Source organism: Crocuta crocuta, unplaced genomic scaffold (genome assembly GCF_008692635.1).
Source record: "Crocuta crocuta isolate KB4526 unplaced genomic scaffold, BGI_CrCroc_1.0 scaffold367, whole genome shotgun sequence".
In the NCBI taxonomy this organism is placed as follows: domain Eukaryota; kingdom Metazoa; phylum Chordata; class Mammalia; order Carnivora; family Hyaenidae; genus Crocuta; species Crocuta crocuta.
The window spans coordinates 2,770,508-2,789,920 of NW_027527936.1; the positions used below are offsets into that span (position 1 = coordinate 2,770,508).

Genomic DNA, 19,413 nt, shown 5'->3' on the forward strand with positions numbered 1-19,413 from the left:
CCCCCCCCCCCCCCCAGCTCCTCCTGGCTTCCTACCCCACACACCGCCTCCTGCCCGGCCTTAGAATCCAGCAGGCGGGACTACCTTCCACTCACTGAGGATGTGATTTAAGCCAGTATCTCCAATTCTCTGAGCCTCGGATTTTTCATTCATAAGATAATGACAGCACCACCTCCTGAGGTCGTCAGGGTCAGGAGACCGAACCCAGTGAAAAGTGCCTTGTGGACTGTTTTGTGCTGCTCTCATCTCTCATCTCTTCCCCTGCCGGAGCCGGGCCTGATGTTCTGGTTGGGGCTTGTCAGAACCAGGACCTCGGGGCAGCCCCGTCCTTCTGAGGGAGTGAAGGGAGTGAGCACGGCCTGCGGGACAAGGGAGCCTGACTCTGCAGTGGTTCCCTTTTGTGCTTGCTACCCCTCAGGTAGCCTCTCACCCCCTGGAACATTCCTGGGGGTGAGGGGGTGGCCCTGTCCCAGTGTTATTTTTTATTCCTGTGGGACTCACCTCACAGGAATAGAAAATATTACAAGTAGCTTTGTAATTTTTTTTTAAAATGTTTTATTTATTTCTAGGAGAGAGAGAGAGAGCGTGAGCAGGGGAGGGTCAGAGAGAGAGGGAGTCACAGACTGAAACAGGCTCCAGGCTCTGAGCTGGCAGTCAGCACAGAGCCCGACGCGGGGCTCGAACCCACGAACCGCGAGATCATGACCTAAGCGAAAGTCGGACGCTTAACCGACTAAGCCACCCAGGCGCCCCTGTAATTTTTTTTTTTTAAAGGGCTCACCTATGGGAAAAGGCCCATCTCTCAGATAGGGGAAGGGCCCATATCCCTTGTACCTGGGGCCATGGGGGTAGCAGCAGAGCCACCCGCGGGCTGGAGGGAGGTCTGTGCTGTGGGCAAGGGGTGCAGACAGAGGGGCTGCAGACGGCAGTGTCCCTGCCTCAGTGGCTTTGCTGTTGCACTTCCCCGAGACACTCATCTTCAGCATCTTGGTCTTTACCTCCTGGTGTCCTTCATCTACTGCCCATCTCATTGCAGTCAGTGCAACAGTGTTGGGAGGGTGTGGTCCAGGGAACAGGAGCCACCTGGTCCTGGGAGCCCCTTTTGGGACTCTTTGACCTTGGGAACCCCTTGCCCCTCTCCCCTGAGTCCCAGGTTCGTGCACCAGTTTCTTCCTGATCAACAACCAGAGCCATCTCTACATGAATGAATTTTCCTGGAAGGATGTTACCAATGCCTTGTCCCTGGCCAACATGATCTTAGGGCTCTTCTCCATCTTCTGCAGCTTCTGCAAGTAGGTCTGGGGCCCAGCAGGGTCGTAGCCAAGAGCTGAGCCAATGGCATGCGAGGGGGAGTGGGGAGCCTAGATAGCCAGGCACTGAGGCACAGGGTCAGCTGGGGGCAGGAGAAAGGGTAGTGATTGGGAGTCAAGAGGCCAAGATCCTAGCCTCAGTTCTACTACCAGCCTGATATATGACTTTGGCTGGTCACATCTCTGAGCCTTGGTTTCACCATCATTGAAACAAGGTGCTTGTGATCACTAAGCTCCTTCTAGCTATGAGAAAACCAAGAGATTCTGGTCTTGTGGCCTTTCCAGAATCCTTGGGTAGGCAGACTGTCATTAAAAATTTTTGATTCTTAAATTAGAACATATGATCTGGGGAATATTTACAATCAGCACTATTGTGGAAAATATGGGATGTGTTTATGGGCCCCTAAAAAGAATTATATTTCTACAAATTGAATCATATGTCAATGCCTTGGCAAATCAGTTCTTTAAAGATAAATCCTTTATAATGCAGATAACATCCTCCTAAGCTGGTTGATACTCTATAACCATCAGCAGGTGACTTCTCTGGATCTGTTTCACATCCATAAAATGATTTTGCCTGATGATGTTTGAGTTCCCTTCCAGTCTGAGAATTTTATGAGTCTCTAAGTCTGGATTTTTTTGTAGTCTTATAAAGTAGAGCATATCTACAGCAGAAAATCTCCAACTTCTTAGTGCAGTTCAATCTTCGGGGAGTGTAGTTAAAAGAAATTTTTTTTTTAATGTTTATTTACTCTTGAGAGAAAGAGAGAGAGACAGAAGCGTGAGCCGGGGAGGGGCAGAGAGAGGGAGACACAGAATCCAAAGCAGGCTCCAGACTCTGAGCTGTCAGCACAGCGCCCAACACAGGGCTCGAACCCACAAACCTTGAGATCATGACCTGAGCTAAAGTCAGATGCTTAACCAGCTGAGCCACCCAGGTGCCCCAGTTCTGAGAGTGTGGTTTTTATAATATAATGGTGGGCGCAGTTCCCTTTAGACATACAGAAAGGTAGTGCTGAGTTTGTTTGGAGAGAGCTGATGCCTAGGGTGAGGCTCTCTGCTTCTGCTTGGCCATCCAAGCATTGCAATGAGGGTATAGACTTAGAAATGGCATTCTAGGGCAGCCTTGCCTGAGACTCTGGTGGCTGCTTTTAAAGAGGTCTGGAAGCATGTGCTAGGCTGAAGCACAGAATCCTTGAATGTAGGCTCTGAAAGAGATCTTGGAAATCATTTAGAGCATCAAAATATGTGAGACAAAAAAAAAATAATAACTGCCAGGAGAAATGGACATATCTGTGATTGTAGTTGGATATTTCAACACCCCTCTATCAGAAACTGACATCCAGTTGGCAGAAAATCAGTGAGGATTTCAATGGAACTGAACAGCACCATCCATCAACTGGATGTAATTGATACTTATAGAATACTTTATCCAATAACAGCAGAATACACATTCTTCTCTTCACACCTTTGGGCTATAAGACATACCTCAACAAATGTAAAAGAATAGAAATCATATGAAGTATGTCCTCCAATCACATGGAATGAAAGTAGAAATCAATAACAGAAAGATAACTAGAAAATCCCAAAACATGTCAAGGTTAAGCAACACGATTCTGAATAATACATGCATTAGAGAAGAAAAGTATTCTTTTTAATTTTTTATTTATTTTTGAAAGAGAGAGAGAGCAGAAGCTGGGGAGGGGCAGAGAGAGAGGGAGACATGGAATTAGAAGCAAGCTCCAGGCTCTGAGCTGTCAGCACAGAACCTGACATGGGGCTTGAATTGAGACCATGACCTGAGCCAAAGTTGGACGCTTGACCAACTGAGCCACCCAGGCGCCCCAAGAAGAAAAGTATTTTGAACTAAAAGAAAATGGAAATACAACTTGTCAAAATTTGTGAGCAGCAGTGAAAGTGATAGTTAGAGGGAAATTTATAGCATTGAATGTATGTACTAGAAAAGAAGTCTGCTCTGTGGAAGACAACATCAGGAGAATTAGAAGGCAAGCTGCAGGCTGGGAGAAAATATTCACAAAAGGTACATCTGAGAAAGGACTATAATCTAAAATAGACAAAGCTTCAAACTCTTTTTTTTTTAATTTTTAATGTTTTATTTATTTCTGAGAGAGAGAGAGACAGCGTGAACAGGGGAGGGTCAGAGAGAGAGAGGGAGACACAGAATCCAAAACAGTCTCCAGGCTCTGAACTAGCTGTCAGCACAGAGCCTGACGTGAGGCTCAAACCCACAAACTGTGAGATCATGACCTGAGCCGAAGTCAGATGCTTAACTGACTGAGCCACCCAGGTGCCCCAAAGCTTCAAACACTTGAATAAGAAAACAAACAACTCAGTTAAAAAATGGGCCAAAGACCTTAACAGAGACCTCACCAAAGAAGATATGCAGATGGCAAGTAAGCATGTGAAAAGATGTTCCACATCATATGCTATCAGGGAGATGTGGTGAGATGCTCCTATACAGCTGTCAGCCAAGCAGTTGTCCAGAACACTGACAGCACCAAATGCTGGCGAGGATGTGGAGCAACAGAACTCTCATTCATTGCTGGTGGGAATGCAAAATGGTTCAGCCACTGTGGAAGACAGTTTGGCAATTTCATAAAGCTAAACCTAGTCTTACCATATGATCCAGCAATCATACTGTTTGGGATTTATCCAAATGAATTGAAAACTATGTCCACACAAAACCCTGCACTTGGATGTTTATGATGTTTAATTTACAATTGCCAAAACTCACAAGCAACCAAGATATCTTCTAATAAGTGAATAGACAAATAAATTGAGGTATTTCCAAACAATGGAGGATTGCTCAATCTTTCTAAAAAGAAATTACCTGTCAGACCCTGAGAAGACACACAGGAATCATAAGTGCATATTACTAAGTGGAAGAAGCCAATCTGAAAAGACTACATACTATATGATTATAATGATATGATATTCTTGAAAGGCAAAAATATCAAGACAATAAAAAGATCAGTGATTGCTACAGGAGGGTGGGGGGAATGAACAGGTGGAGCACAGAGGGTTTTTAGGACACTGGAAATGCTCTTCATGATGCTATGATAATGGATACTTGTCATCATACATTTGTCCAACACCATAGAATGTACAACACCAAGAGTGAACCCAAAGGTAAACTATGGACTTTGGGTGACTGCGTGTCAACATAGTTTCATCCTTGGTATGTGCCAAGAATTGGAATGTACTGTTCTGATGAGTGATATTGATAATGTGGGAGGCTATGCATAGGTGGTGGGTGGGGGAGTAGATGGGAAATTTCTGTAGCTTCCTTTCAATTTTGCTGTAAACCTAAAACCTCTCCCCCCCAAAAAATAAAGTCTTAGAAAAAGAGAAAAAAAAAGGAAGGTTGAAAATCAATAGTATAAGCTTCCACTGCAGCAAACTAGAAAAAAAAAGTTAAATCCAGAGTAAGCAGAAGAAAATAATAAAAATGAGAGCAGAGGAGCACCTGGGTGGCTCAATCCGTCAAACATCTGACTCTTGATCTCAGCTCAGGTCTTGATCTCAAGGTCATGAGTTCAAGTCCTGCGTTGGGCTCCATGCTATGCGTGTGAAGCCTACTTAAAATAATAAAAAAAATTAAAAAAAAAAAAGAGGGCCACCTGGGTGGCTCAATCAGTTGAGCATCCGACTTTGACTCAGGTTATGATCTTGCAGTTCGTGAGTTCGAGCCCACATTGGGCTCACTGCCACCACCCTGTCTGCACAGAGCCCGCTTCTGATCTTCTGTCCCCCTATCTCTGTGCCTCCCCCACTTGTGTTCTCCCAAAAATAAATAAATATTTAAAAAAAGAGAGAGCAGCCATCAATGAAATTAAAAGTAAGAAATCAGTAGAGAAAATCAATGAAACCAAAAGCTGATTAATTCTTTGGAAAAATCAATAAAATTGATAAGCCTCTAGGCAGGCTAACCAAGAAAAGTAAGGAAAAAAAGAGAATGCACAAACTACCAGTATCAGAAATTAGAGAGCCATCACTACTGATCTCATGGACATTAAAAGGATAATAAAGGAATATTATGAACAACTCTTATAAGTGTGATAGCCTAAATGAAATGGACCAATTCCTTAAAAGGCATAAGTTACCTAAACTTGCACTAGGAGAAATAGCTCATCTGAATAGGCCTCTATCTATTAAATCATTTGGCACAAACCCCTCACTTTCTAGATGGAGGAAGAGAGGCCCAGAGGGGTAGGAAGTGGTTTATCTGACAATCCACAGTGACATGGTTGTAGAGGCTCGGAACATGGGACCCCTGTGGCCTCAAATACGCCTGAGATTTAGAGTTGGAAGTGCCCTTAGTGATTATCTAAGGGGCTCGAGGCGGAGGCGCCGCCTTTAAGACTGTGGGTTGAGAGTACGGCAGGGATGTGTGTGTGTGTGTGTGTGTGGTGTGTAAAGCAGAGTATTTCAGAAAGAACATGAGTGTGGGGGACATGCAGGGCAGGGCGTGTGTATGCAGGCAAGTGTGGGAAGTGCGTAGTGCCGTGGGGGGTGGGCACTGCCCAGTGGAGACCATGACAGAGCTGTCCTATCCGGGCCTGCCGCCCTACATACACTTCAGGAAATGCTACTGTGCCTCCTGGATGCTTCTGATCAGCTTCCTATTAGACACGGCGGTTGTGACAATAACCAAACACCTCGGCCTCTGCTCCAAATCAGGTGAGTCCAGGCCTCAGACCCCTAATCGCTGGCCCCAGCAGCCATCTCGGGTCACCCTTCATCATCTCACATCCAGCAGGCGCTCAGGAGTCAGCACTCCTGTTCGTCTCCCTCCGAGGACGGCAGAAGCAGCCGGAGAACAGTCCGGGAGCCCCACGATCTAGACCTAGCCTCCGCCCACCCCCCTCCTCCACCGGCTCATGTGTTGGTCCTTAATCATCCTTCCCCAGCCCGCTGTTTGCTTAGCAGGGCTGCCTCCCTGTTAGGGCCACGCGGGACTGGGCGTGGGTGGTGGCTGCTGTGCTCAGGAGCCGGGAAATGAGAAATCACCCCAGTGGAGCAGCTGGTTTAAAATAATAGAAAATATTTCCATGTAAGATTTTGCTTGAAAAAAGGGTTCCGTGGCTTGTGAATTTGTATCCGGTCGTAGTCCAACCCTGGATGTTCAAGGACAGGAAATCTAAGACCTGAGAAGGAAAGACTTGTCTAAGGCCGCCCGGTCCGTGTGAGGCAGAGCCTGGAGGAGCCCGCTGTCCTTTAGCCCTGGGGCCTGGAGCAGCTCTGGGACCTCACACCCAGCTTGGCACCCCTGAAGCTCCCCCACCTCAGGGGACTGAGGTGCAAGACAAATGAGCAAATGGGTACAAGTGGGTAAGTCCTAACCTCGACCTTCTGGAGCAGGGGTGGAGCTGAATGACTTTGCTGTCTTCACCACCTTTGGCCTGGCCTCTGCCCTGCTCCTAGGCGTGGATGGGCCTCTGAATGGGTTCCTGGCCATCATCTATGTGTTAGCTGCTACTTTCCGCCTGTGTTTTTATTCAGCCGGTGAGTGGACCCCAGCCTTGTAGCTGAGGGTGGGGAGCCACCGAGGGGCGCTGTTGGATGCCAGGAGCCTTGGGGGGCGGTTTTGACTCCTCCCTCTCCTCTTCGGTCCCTTTTCCTTCCCTCTCCTGTGTCCCCAGCCCACTGGAGGCTGGAGGCTGCCAGGGCAGAGCCCTGCAGGCGGGCAGGGGCCCATGGTTCTCGGACCAGCTGGGCCCCCTTCTCGTTGTGTGACCTGTGGATGGTGCACAGAGACTCACAGAATCCGGAACTGGAGGCCATCCTCCAGGTTTCTACAACAGCTAGAGAAGCGAGCTCTGGCTGAGGGCAGTTGCCTTGCCCAAGGTCACAACGCAAGGGGGTGTAGATGCAGACTAGAGACCTCAGAGGACCCTCTTACAGAGCTTTCCCCAGGGCCCGGGCCCACGCCTTGTCCTAGTCACTGCCTGGCAAGGGAGGGGATCTGGAGCGGGCGGCAGACCTGACAGAGCCAGGCTCACTTTGTTTGGATTGCGTCAGAGCGGTGGGAGGCAGCTGATCTCCGCCTCTTCCTTCCCTGGCAGGTGCTCCCTTCACGTACAAGGGTCTCCCCTGCCGCTACGCTTCCTGTGTTTTGGCCTCCACCTGCCTTCTGACCAAAGGCAACACGTTCATTCTCTCTTGCATGGCCTCACTGATGATTCTATTCATGATGGACCAGAGCTACTATCCACATGACGAAATCCTGGAGTCCGAGAACTGGAAAAAATTGATTTATCTAGGAGGTGAGGGAAAATACTGCTCTCAAATGTCACCAGTGCTGGTTTAGTATCGCTGCTGCTCATGGCTGCCCTGTACCTCACCCCCACACCCCTGTACTCACCCTGCTTTATTTGTGTCCTTGGAGTTTATCACCATCTGACATGTATCTACTTGTTTATTGTCTATACACACTAAACTTGCCCCCAGAGAGAAGACTCTCTTTTATTCAAGAAATAATCCCTGGACCTCGGATTGTGCCCACCATGTGGTAGATGCTGAACAAGTATTTGTTGAATGCTATTGAGTTCAATCAATAGTTCAACCTACCATATGCCAGGTACTGGGACCAAACTGGCACACGAGACAAACACTTCCTGCCTCGGGATTCACAGTCTGATAGGGGAGACAGACACCAACCAAATAATGGCAGAAATAACTAGAAATCCATACTTGTTTTTAAAAAGTTTATTTATTTATATATGTAACTATATAATATATACATATTATATATTNTACATATATATAGAGAGAGAATCCAGAAGGTTCCATGCTAACAGCACGGAGCCCCTGACATGGGCTCGAACCCACAAACTGTGAGATCATGACCTGAGCTGAAACCAAGAGTTGGACACTGGAAACGCACACTTTGGATGTGTTGTAGAAGCACAGGGTGCTCTGAGAGGGTGTCAGAGGGGACCTAATTAGACTGAAATGGTCTGAAGGGTAGAAAGGATGCCTTCAGAAGGTAACATTTAAATGGAACATGGGTGAAGATGGTCAAAGGTACAGACTTCTAGTTATAAGTAAGTTCTTAGAACGTAATGGACAACATGGTGACTACAGTTAACAATACCACGTGTGTGGGGCGCCTGGGTAGCTCAGTTGGTTACACATCTGACTTCAGCCTAGGTCATGATCTCACGGTTTGTGGTTCAACTCCTACATCAGGTGAGCACGAGCCCTGCTTTGGGTGATCCCACTTCTCTCTCTCTCTCTGCCCCTTATGGGATTCTCTCTCTCTCTCTACCCCTCACTCACTTGCACCCTCTCTTAAAAAAAAAAAAAAAAAAAAAAAAAACCAGGGCGCCTGGGTGGCTCAGTCAGTTAAGCGTCTGATTTCAGCTAAAGTCATGATTTCGAGGTTTGTGAGTTTAAGCCCTGTATCAGGCTCTGTGCTGAGAGCTCGGAGCCTGGAGCCTGCTTTGGATTCTGTGTCTCCCTCTCTCTCTGCCCCTCCCCTGCTTGTGTTCTGTCTGTCTTTCTCTCTCTCTCTCAAAAATAAACATTAGAAAAAGAGAAATATTTGGAAGTAGCTAAGAGAGTAGATCTTAAATGTTCTCATCACAAGACAAGAAAATGGATAACTGTGCAGGGGCAGATGCTAACGAGAGTGCTGGGAATGTCACAGGACACACAAATATAAAATCATTACGCTGCACACCTCGGACTAATACAATTTTGTGTTATATGTCCATAATATCTCAATAACACTAGGGGAAAAAAAAAAGGAAACCTTCAAGATGACTGGCTAGGTGGGTAAGAAAGGTAGTTCAGAAGAGCAAATGGCATTTTCTAGGCTCCAGGCTAGAAGGTGCTGGATGCATTCGTGCAGCCGTGTGGCTGGAACTTGCTGAGAGATCTGCACCGAGACCAGGAAGGGGTGGGTTTTGGGAACTGATCCTAGCGGCAAACAGGAAGCCTCTGAAGGGATTTGTGAGCAGCAGTTTTAAGGGACCACTTTGACTATAATGTAGAGATCAGATGGCGGGAGACTGAGAACAAAGGAAGAAAACTGACTTGCTGTCATATGAGAGGTGGGGGTGACAGAGCAGATGAAGGGGTTTCAGATGCATGTTGGGACGGAACCGATACTGAGGAAGCCCTGAGGTCCTGGCCACACTGGGGACCTGGCGGATGTCTCCCTGGAGTTCTCCCTGACTCAGGGCTTCCTTCAAGGACTACCAGCGTCTCTTCTGAGATGTGCTCATGGGGACAACGTCTACAGAGATACTTGGTTTCTTCCTTTATTCCTTGTGGGTCCAATCTGGTTCATAGGGCCCTTGCTTCCATCCTGACCTTCTCTTTTAGGTTCACACCCTTTCTCTGTAGCATCAGCACCAACGCCCTTGCACAAGTTCTCGGCACCAGCACCGCCCCCCGTGGCCCAGCTAGCGGAGGCAGAACAGTGTTGGGAAGCATCCGGGTTTGCTGCTAAACAGACCTGAGTTCAAGTTCCAATGCCAGCACATGTTAATGGCATGAACTTGGGCTGACGATCTCATTATTTTGAGCTCAGTTTTCTTCATCTATAGAATGAAGCCAATAATTCCTACCTTAGGATTCTTGAGATTAAATGGGATAATGTATACCAATCCTCTGGCACAGATATGTCCTGTAGATGGAAATTTCTAGTCCCTTCTTCCCTCCACCTGCCCTCCTATCTCATGGCAAGAGTGTTTCCCACAATGCTCTTTGCTCCTGTAGATACTACTGATCCCCTTTTCTCCCAGTAAACCATATGCTGGGCCTCAGTCTTCCTTGGATTATCTTGGCCGTGAGAGTGAAGGAGGAAACTGCACCTCACAGATTTGGATACCACTTAATACCAGACACCAGCTGGACAGATTTCAAAACGGCCACTCTCCATAGTCCTCTTACCTGGAGTGCAGCCGATCACCTTTTTAGACTGAGGTTCCATCTCCTCCACAGAGCTTCTGAGAAGCTGGCCTGTGGCTATGAGACCTTATATCACGTATTTTCCAGGACAACTCTGGTTTAAAATAATTGTCCCATTGCCTCAACAGATCAATGACTGTTCTGAAATACTAAGTATTCCAAAGTTCCAATACATCTCTGTAACTGCTTCTCACCCTTAGAAGTGATCTTCTGCCAGATCATATGTTCTGATTTTTCTTGAGGAATGCATGCCGGTTCTCCCCATGGAAATGCTGTTGCTCGTACTCTCCCACTCACTCTTTGAGCTCTCCCAGGCTGTGTCTAGTTTTTACAAGTCAGGCAGACACGGCTTTGAATCAAGACCTTGTGCAGGTTATATCCCCTCTGTCTCCTCATCTGGAAAACAGACTGGGTTCTGAAGCACAGAATCATGGTGAAATGTAAATGGAGCAATCTTTGTAATATACCCAGCAGATTGTCTAGTGCAAAGTAGATATTCCACAAGTGTTGGGGAATATCTTTTGCCTTTCAGTGGCGAATCTCAGATTCAGATGTGTTGGGGTGCCCCAAGACCACCCCCAAGTTCAGTGCTTCCCTAGGGGACTCAGGATGCGTATAGTCAGACTCATGGCTAAGACTTATGACAGCAAAAGACACAAAGCAAAGGCAGCAAAGGAAAGGGGAAAGGGGAAAAATCTAGAGGAAATGAGGTGCAGGCCCCCAAGCGTCCTCCATGTGGGGTCACCTTGCACAAAACTGTGACAACACTCGTGAAAGTCTTGTCCACCTAGAAGCTCTTTAGAGACTCAGGGCCCAAGAAGTTTATAGGGGCCGGTCACATCAGTACCCTCGGCCTAGCGGTAACAAAATTCTAGATTTACACAGAAGGAAGTCAACGCTCAGGACAGGGAACCATTCTTGCCCATTAGGGAAAGTTCTATGCTGATCTAGGGAACTGTTTACTACCCACTTTCCCAGACTCCAGTCAAAGGCCAACCTGGCAAGCATGCCTTTCTTTCTTTTTCTTTTTTAAAGTTTATTTATATTGAGAAACAGAGTGAGCAGGGGAGGGGCAGAGAGAGAGAGGGCGAGACAGAATGCCAAGCACGCTCCACGCTGTCATCACAGAGCCTCACACAGGACTCGACCCCATGAACCATGAGACATATTACGGCCTGAGCCGAAATCAAGAGTCATACGCTTAACCGACTGAGCCACCCAGGCGCCCCTGGGATCTCTGTCTCTCCCTCTCTCTCTCACGAAGTACGCAAAGTACGTGAAGGAGAGCTTCATACAAACGGAAGGAACGTTTGCCTTTTTTCTCCCTCCAGGTGTCGTCATGCTGCTTTTGTCCCCCTTCTCCCTAACTGCGTTGTACTGCCTGATGTGGTCGCTGTCCTACATCTTCTTTCCAGATGCGCTGTGGGGCAAGGCCGCGTGCTTCAGGCTACAGCACCAAAGAAACTGAGCAGCCTCACCCACTGCCACCGGCTCTGGCCAAGCCTTGCCTTGCCCTCACTAAATCTTGCCTTGTCCCTGTGTCTCCATGCTCGATACGTGTGCCTTGAACCAGAGTAACCCACAATAGGGCCTGTGGCCTTCACTTCTTCCTCTTTACTCAGGGCTCTGAATCCCTTGGGGACAATAGCTGTGTCATATAGAACAGAATTTTTTCCAAGATAAAGTTGGGTTGGTTTTGAGTTCCAGCCCTGTTACCGGCTGGGTGACCTTGTGCACCAAGGTCAAACCCTTGGAGTGGAGCGGAACCCTTTCGCCCTGGTATAAGTCTCCACCTTGACCTGATTCTTATTACTTCTGTGTGCGGGGACAGGGGAGGGGAGGGGGGTGCTTATTAAAGCATTTCTTAAACTGGCTCTGTAGAGCAGAGCAAATCACAGGACAATCACCCAGCCCAACGTGAACATATACAGGATTTTGTAACTTAAAATTCTATGTTTTAACAGTCAAAGCTTCTGCCTTTTGCTTCAGATAGAGATTAGACACATTGACGGCTTGAGGGTACCACCTGGTTCCCGTCTGGTTTTTTTCTCAACTATAAAATACTAACCTCTAAATATTCAGATGCCACTTCATATTCTTTTTTTTCTTTTTAAGTTTATTCATTTATTTTGAGAGAGAGCGAGAGAGTGCGAGCACCAGCAGGGGAGGGGCAGAGAGAGGGAGAGACAGAATCCCAAGCAATGGGCTGTTAGCGCAAAGCCCAATGTGGGGCTCGAACTCAGGAACCATGAGATCATGACCTGAGCTGAAGCCAAGAGTCCAACACTTAACTGACTGAGCCACCCAGGCACCCACCACTTCATATTCTAAAATCCAAATTGAATAAAAATAAAAAATATTGTATGGAACCTTAAAGTTACCCCTCACAAAGATTTAGGCCTGAAGGCAGGGAGCACCCCCCACCCCAGCACTGCCTCCGGGCCTTCTGGCCTTCTACCTCGGGCAGTATATCAAAGGATTGTTTGCTGGTTGGGGCCCCTTCCTCAGCTCTGGCGCCAGAGCACCTTTACCTCAGATCTCATTTCTTGAAATTTGCAGACCAAGGTATTTGGTAAATATGTAGTAAGTCTAAAGTCTGATTTTAAAAATAACCATCTGGTGAGTCCCATTGTTACAATTTGGCTTTAAAGGAGCAGAGAGGCCCTCCTCGTCCCTCCTACTCTCCATTCATATCTCAGAGCATTTATATTTTTTCATGGGTGGATGAATATATCTGTGTCCCACCAGATTTAAGGCTCCTTCAGTTTATATGTTTTTATTTTTGCTGCTTACTACAGTGGCCGGCACTCAAAAGTGTTTGCTTTGCAGATGAATTGATTTTATTGTGCATTCTAGCAAATTATATACAAGATTACTATAATGTAATAAGAACCTTACAAATATACATCTGTATACACACACGTACAAATGTGTGATGTCCTTTGGTACTACACCCTCACCCTCATTTCAGAGATGCTACACTTCAGAATATTTTGGGAAATCCACTTTGAGAACTGTCTTCACAAGCTCTTAGAAGCCAGCCCCTAGCACAGTGCCTAGACATAGTAGGTGCTCAAAAAATACTTGTATTCTGAACCAACCAAATCTGGTCCCAAAACCTACTATTGAAGATTATTAGCCAATGATATCCTCTCCCAAAGCCCCATTAGCTATCAGATTTGCCCTCAAATGACTTCTGGCTTTTTCTAAAATTTTAAACTATGTTCAGAATAAGATACAGTCTGAAAGAGGATCTCTGTGTCCATTTTGGGCCACCGCAGCAGAGTTAAAATAAATATGCAGACCCCCCCCCTGCCCAAAGATGACCGCTTTGAGGAGGAAAATACCCATTTGGATATGTAAACTGTGCTTCGTTTCTGACAATAATAATACATACCTCACTGCCTCAAACACAAGTTTAGGTCAGGGACACAAGGATAGGTATAGGTCAACTGAGAGCCTCTAGATTTCACAGAGGTGATACATGCTTCCTTCCAACCACGTGCAAGTATGCAGCCCTTCTACACTGGTTCTGGGGACCCAGGACACTAATGCTAATTGTGCAGGCCTTCCCCAGGAATAGAAATTTTAAAGTAGAGGCGCCTGGGTGGCTCAGTCGGTTGGGTGTCTGACTTTGGCTTAAGTCATGATCTCACACTTGTGGGTTCAAGCCCCACATTGGGCTTTGTGCTGACAGCTGGGAGCCTGGAGCCTGCTTCGGATTCTCTGTCTCCCTGTCTCCCTGCTCCTCCCCTGCTCTCTCTCTCTCTTTCAAAAATAAATAAATGTAAAAAATAAAAAAAAAAAGAAATTTTAAAGTAGAATGGCTAAAATAGGACATTGTTCTAAAGTAAAATAAAATTAATGAAAAAATGAAACAAAATGTTCTAACATAGAACAGCTCTCAGGAACAAGTGGGAAGTCTGAGACTTTAAAAACAAATTTCTCAGGGGCACCTGGGTGGCTCAGTCTGGTTAAGCCTCTGACTTTGGATCAGGTCATGATCTCATGCTTTGTGAGTTCAAGCTCCACATCGAGCTCTGTGTTGACAGCTCAGAGCCTGGAGCCTGCTTAGGACTCTGTGTCTCCCTCTCTCTCTGCCCCTCCCCTGCTTGTGCTCATCTCTCTCTCAAAAATAAATGAACATTTAAATAAATAAATAAATAAATAAATAAATAAATAAAACACTTCTCAGATGAACACCTGAAGTCAGAGGGATTGATTCTTGACTGGAGGCAGCTCTGCTACCTCTCACCTCAGGACAGAGTGTAGATTTCCCATCTAGTCCCCCTGAGCTATCCTGTGCCCCGTGAGCAGGGCCAAGTGACTGAGAATTCTGGGGCCTTCTATTTATTTGTTTACCTATCTATTTATCTATCTATCTATCTATTTATTTTAGCTCTGTGAGTGAGTGAAAGGTTTAATCTCTTTAAACCCATTTCCTTAACTGTAAAATGGAATATTTACTTCCTTTCTGGGTTGCCTTGTGAATTAATTACAACACATAAGGTAACTAGAATAGGGAATGGCACGTAAAAGGTGTTAAATAGAAGTTAGATCTCTCCTCCTCTCTCTCTAGGCTTTCTCCCTTCCCATTATACACCTTTCCATTAAAAATAACAGTAATAATAACAATTAACATTTACTTAGTCCTTTCTGTGTGTCAAGAATTGTGCCTTGCACTTTACTCTTTCACTTAATCCCCCATACAACCCAGTGACAGGGTGACTGTAGGCTTAAGGTCAGCAGTTCTCCAAGTGTGGTACACGGACCCCTGGAGTTCCTGAGACCTTTTCAGGCTTAAAGCTATTTTTTAAAAATGTTTATTAATTTTGAGAGTCAGAGAGACACCGAGCATGAGCAGCGGGGAGCGGCAGAGAGAGAGAGAGGGAGACACAGAATCTGAAGCAGGCTCCAGGCTCTGAGCTATCAGCACAGACAGAGCCCGATGTGAGGCTCAAACTCATGAACTCCAAGGTTATAACCTGAGCCAAAGTCAGATGCCCAACTGACTGAGCCACCCAGCAGCCTCAAAACTATTTTCTTAATAATCCTAAAACAGGAACTGAAAATCACTGTTGACATTTTGCTAATGGTGCAAAGCAACAGTGGGTAAAGCTCCTGGTGCCTTGGTGTGAATCTAGGCAGTGGCACTGAATGGTACTGGTAGTTTTCACTGCCAGATATAGTGAGCAAAACAAAAAACCATTTCACTTAAGAATGTCCTTGATAGGGGCGCCTGGGTGGCTTAGTCAGTTGAGCATCCGACTTTCGCTTAGGTCATGATCTCACGGTTCGTGGGTTCGAGCCCCGCGTCGGGCTCTGTGCTGACTGCCAGCTCAGAGCCTGGAGTCTCTCTCAGTCTGTGACTCCCTCTCTCTCTGACCCTCCCCTGCTCACACTGTCTCTCTCTCTCTCTCTCTCTTTCCTAGAAATAAAAAAAACATAAAAAAAAAGAATGTCCTTGATAAATCAGTAAAAATTATTCTTTTTATTAGACCTTGACCCCTGAGTATACTTCTTTTTAATATTCTGTGCGACAGTGGAAGGTATGCATAAAGAACTCCTACATACTGATAACTATGATGGTTGACTCCAGAAAAAGCACTGGTCTTAGTCTGAGCTGAACTAGCTGCTTTTCTTATAAAATACCAAACGATGACTGACAAATGAGGGTTGTTCAGACTTGGTTTTCTTGAAATACGAGCTGAGCGAGACTGTCACTTCTTGAAACAAGTTTTTGTTACCAACGATAAAATTTGAGCTTTTCAGTGACTTTTGGAAAACTTGTATCTACTGCCGTGAGCTTGACAGCTTTCCAATACTCAAAAGACTTTCTGAGGAGATCAGTGGGGATATTAATGAAAATGTGTTTTTAAGGATATAAAATAAAATGTGTAAACATTTGAAAGACCTGCATAACTCAGCGAAGCAGTGTTTTCTAAATGATCTGCACACAGTGTTACAAGATCATGCATGAATAAGTGATCCATTCAAAGGGCATGAGTCAAAGACCAACTTTTTTGTATTATAACATGGTACAAAAAGTCCATTAATATGGTAACAGATTTCAAGTTGCAACTGACCTTTAAGAAACTACCACCTGCTGAATTTTGGTATTAGCAGCAAAGAAGAACATCTAAAATGATCATTAAAATACCCCTCTCTTGGGGCGCCTGGGTGGCTTAGTCGGTTAAGCGTCCGACTTTCGCTTAGGTCATGATCTCGCGGTTCGTGGGTTCGAGCCCCGCGTCGGGCTTTGTGCTGACTGCCAGCTCAGAGCCTGGAGCCTGCTTCAGATTCTGTGTCTCCCTCTCTCTCTGACCCTCCCCTGCTCACGCTGTCTCTCTCTCTCTCTCTCTCTCTCCTAGAAATAAATTTTAAAAAATATCCCTCTCTTTTTCAACTGTATATCACTATGGGGCCAGAGTTTCTTCAGATACTTTAACCAAAACAATATGAGAATGCAGAAGCAGGTATGAGAACCCAGCTCCTTCCCTTTAAGCTGGGTGTTAGATTTGCAAAAATGTAAAACATTGCTACTCTTCTCACTCAGTGAGTCTTTATTTTGAAAAATTATTTTTTTCACAAAAGATTTATGTTCAAAAATATTGATTCATTTAAAATAAGAAAAATCGACTACAGGTTAACATAAGTAATGAAAACAAAAGCTCTTTGGGGTCCTCCAGTTTTAGAGTATAAAGAAATCTGAAACTGACATGTCTGAGACTCACTGACTTAGAGATTAAAACTTGTCCAATGTTCACAGAGTTACTAAGTGGTGGTAGTCTGACTTCCCAAGTCAGTGTTCCCATTATGAATTTTTAAAAAATGTTTGAATGTTTTATTTTAGAGAGACAGCGCGCAGGAGAGGAGCAGAGAGAGAGAGAGAGAGATACAATCCGAAGCAGGCTCCAGGCTCTGAGCTGTCAGCACAGAGCCCAACATGGGAATTGAACCCATGAATGCAAACCGGGAGATCATGACCTGAGCCCATGTCAGATGTTCAACCGACTGAGCCACCCAAGCGGCCCTTATTATGAATTTTTTGACGTAGAGCTTCAAAAACATGTCTTACCTCTGAGAAACCAGGAATAGGTCCCCTCAGGGTTAGGGAATTCCAGACAGGGAAGCAGACACAAGGTGCTTCCCATTTCACTGATTATGCTCCCTAGAGCCTTAGCATTCAATGCTATTCCAGTAATGGATGCAGAGGCCTCTGGAACCCTTACCTGAGCCAGGTGAAACTTCTTTCCCTTTAAGTTGTGAATAAACAGATGACCCAGTCTCGCCTTGCTTCAGGCACCTCACATCTCAAAACTCTTTTTTTTTGCCACAACCCACAGTAATAAGGAACTTTCCCCTCTAATGCAGCCAGCGCTTTCAGAAGTATACATAAACCTGAAACAAAAGCTTTGTAAAACAATATCTTTACCATATGATATTTTTGAACGTATTATTTCATTAAAAAGACAAGCTAGTCATAATTTATTAAACGGATCTTACAACCACCCACAGTTTGAAAAATTACAACACTAGAGTACTTCTCTTTGAGGGAATATATTAGGCTGACATCTGTTCATACAGGCAATTCCCTACTAAGGATCAGAATCTTTCCAACCAATGTTCATGCATTACTTGGTTATTTGAAACTTGAAACATTTCCCATAAAACAAGGTGGTTGGGAGGGGAAGTAACATTCACGAAGGATCTATTACATACATTATCTCATTTATTACTCCAACGAGTGATCTTGACGGGAAGAAAATACTCCATCACATAGATGGGAAAAGTAAGGCTCAGAGATTAGTAACTTCTCTAATGTAGTAGAATTTGATCCCAAGACATTTGACTCCCCAAACTGTGCTGTGTAGCATCCTACAGCATTTTCTTAGGTTTATAATCGCTCACTCCAAACCCCGACTTCTCCAAAAAACAAAACCAAATAATCCCTATTCATCCCAAATTGAGCAGGGCACGATAGAACCTAATTACCATTTATGGGGACAATCTTTATAGAGTCATCCTTAATTATAACTTAGGCTCTCAAAAACACATTTTCTACAGTGGTGGCAAGTTTCTTATACCCCATGAATTCCCCAGTTTTCTCCTAAACCACAGCAATGGGGACAGAATGCTCAGTGATTTCAGAGGCAGCAGGGAAACAAAGAGGAGATGGGGATTGCTTGAGACATTCCCAACGCCAGTAGGGAAAGTCTAAGGCATTTCCAGGGTGGAGACTACGGGAGGTAGCAGCGTCTGACTCCTTTGTCCTGACTGGTCTACTTCATTTCCAGACATATCCTACTGTCTGACATCCTTCTCCCTACTCCCCGGGAATATCTGGGGGGTAAAAAAGCTCTCCTTTGGCTCAGCATTTAAAATAAACTCTATTGTGGGGCGCCTGGGTGGCTTAGTCGGTTAAGCGTCCGACTTTCGCTTAGGTCATGATCTCGCTGTTCGTGGGTTCGAGCCCCGCGTCGGGCTCTGTGCTGACTGCCAGCTCGGAGCCTGGAGCCTATTTCAGAGTCTGTGTCTCCCTCTCTCTCTAACCCTCCCCTGTTCACGCTCTCTCTCTCCTAGAAATAAATTTAAAAAATAAAAATAATAAATAAACTCTATTGCTAAAGCTGAAGGATGAACCACCATTCCTGATATGAGCATCTGAAGCGGAAACAACTTTACACTCAGATACTTAAAGATGGCAGGTGGATGGATGGGTAGGTGAATGGTTCTTGAGAAACTAGTCTGAATTTTCCCATCACCCGTTTCTAGGCCTGATAAAAGTGGCTCCCAGAATGAAAAGCAAAAAGCACCTGCACACTCTCCCTGCTGGTCCGACGAGGTCGGAGGAATCCTNCGTCCGACTTTCGCTTAGGTCATGATCTCGCTGTTCGTGGGTTCGAGCCCCGCGTCGGGCTCTGTGCTGACTGCCAGCTCGGAGCCTGGAGCCTATTTCAGAGTCTGTGTCTCCCTCTCTCTCTAACCCTCCCCTGTTCACGCTCGCTCTCTCCTAGAAATAAATTTAAAAAATAAAAATAATAAATAAACTCTATTGCTAAAGCTGAAGGATGAACCACCATTCCTGATATGAGCATCTGAAGCGGAAACAACTTTACACTCAGATACTTAAAGATGGCAGGTGGATGGATGGGTAGGTGAA

General features: G+C 45.6%; 1 protein-coding gene across 3 annotated transcripts in view; it reads left to right on the top strand.

Annotated features, from left to right (window-relative positions):
* Positions 1 to 19,413, top strand: part of TMEM269 (transmembrane protein 269) — a 28,991-nt gene that overhangs the window by 3,198 nt on the left and 6,380 nt on the right. The window contains exons 2-6 of one of the 3 annotated variants that reach the window (XM_077752019.1): positions 1,148 to 1,292; positions 5,914 to 6,011; positions 6,693 to 6,836; positions 7,397 to 7,597; positions 11,582 to 11,785. In XM_077752019.1, coding sequence (XP_077608145.1) covers positions 1,201 to 1,292; positions 5,914 to 6,011; positions 6,693 to 6,836; positions 7,397 to 7,597; positions 11,582 to 11,718 — 672 coding nt within the window. In that variant the 5' untranslated portion in view covers positions 1,148 to 1,200 and the 3' untranslated portion in view covers positions 11,719 to 11,785. Of the gene's footprint in view, positions 1 to 1,147; positions 1,293 to 5,913; positions 6,012 to 6,692; positions 6,837 to 7,396; positions 7,598 to 11,581; positions 11,786 to 19,413 lie in introns of those variants that run through there. The other 2 variants (XM_077752020.1, XM_077752021.1) reach the window with 2 other exon arrangements.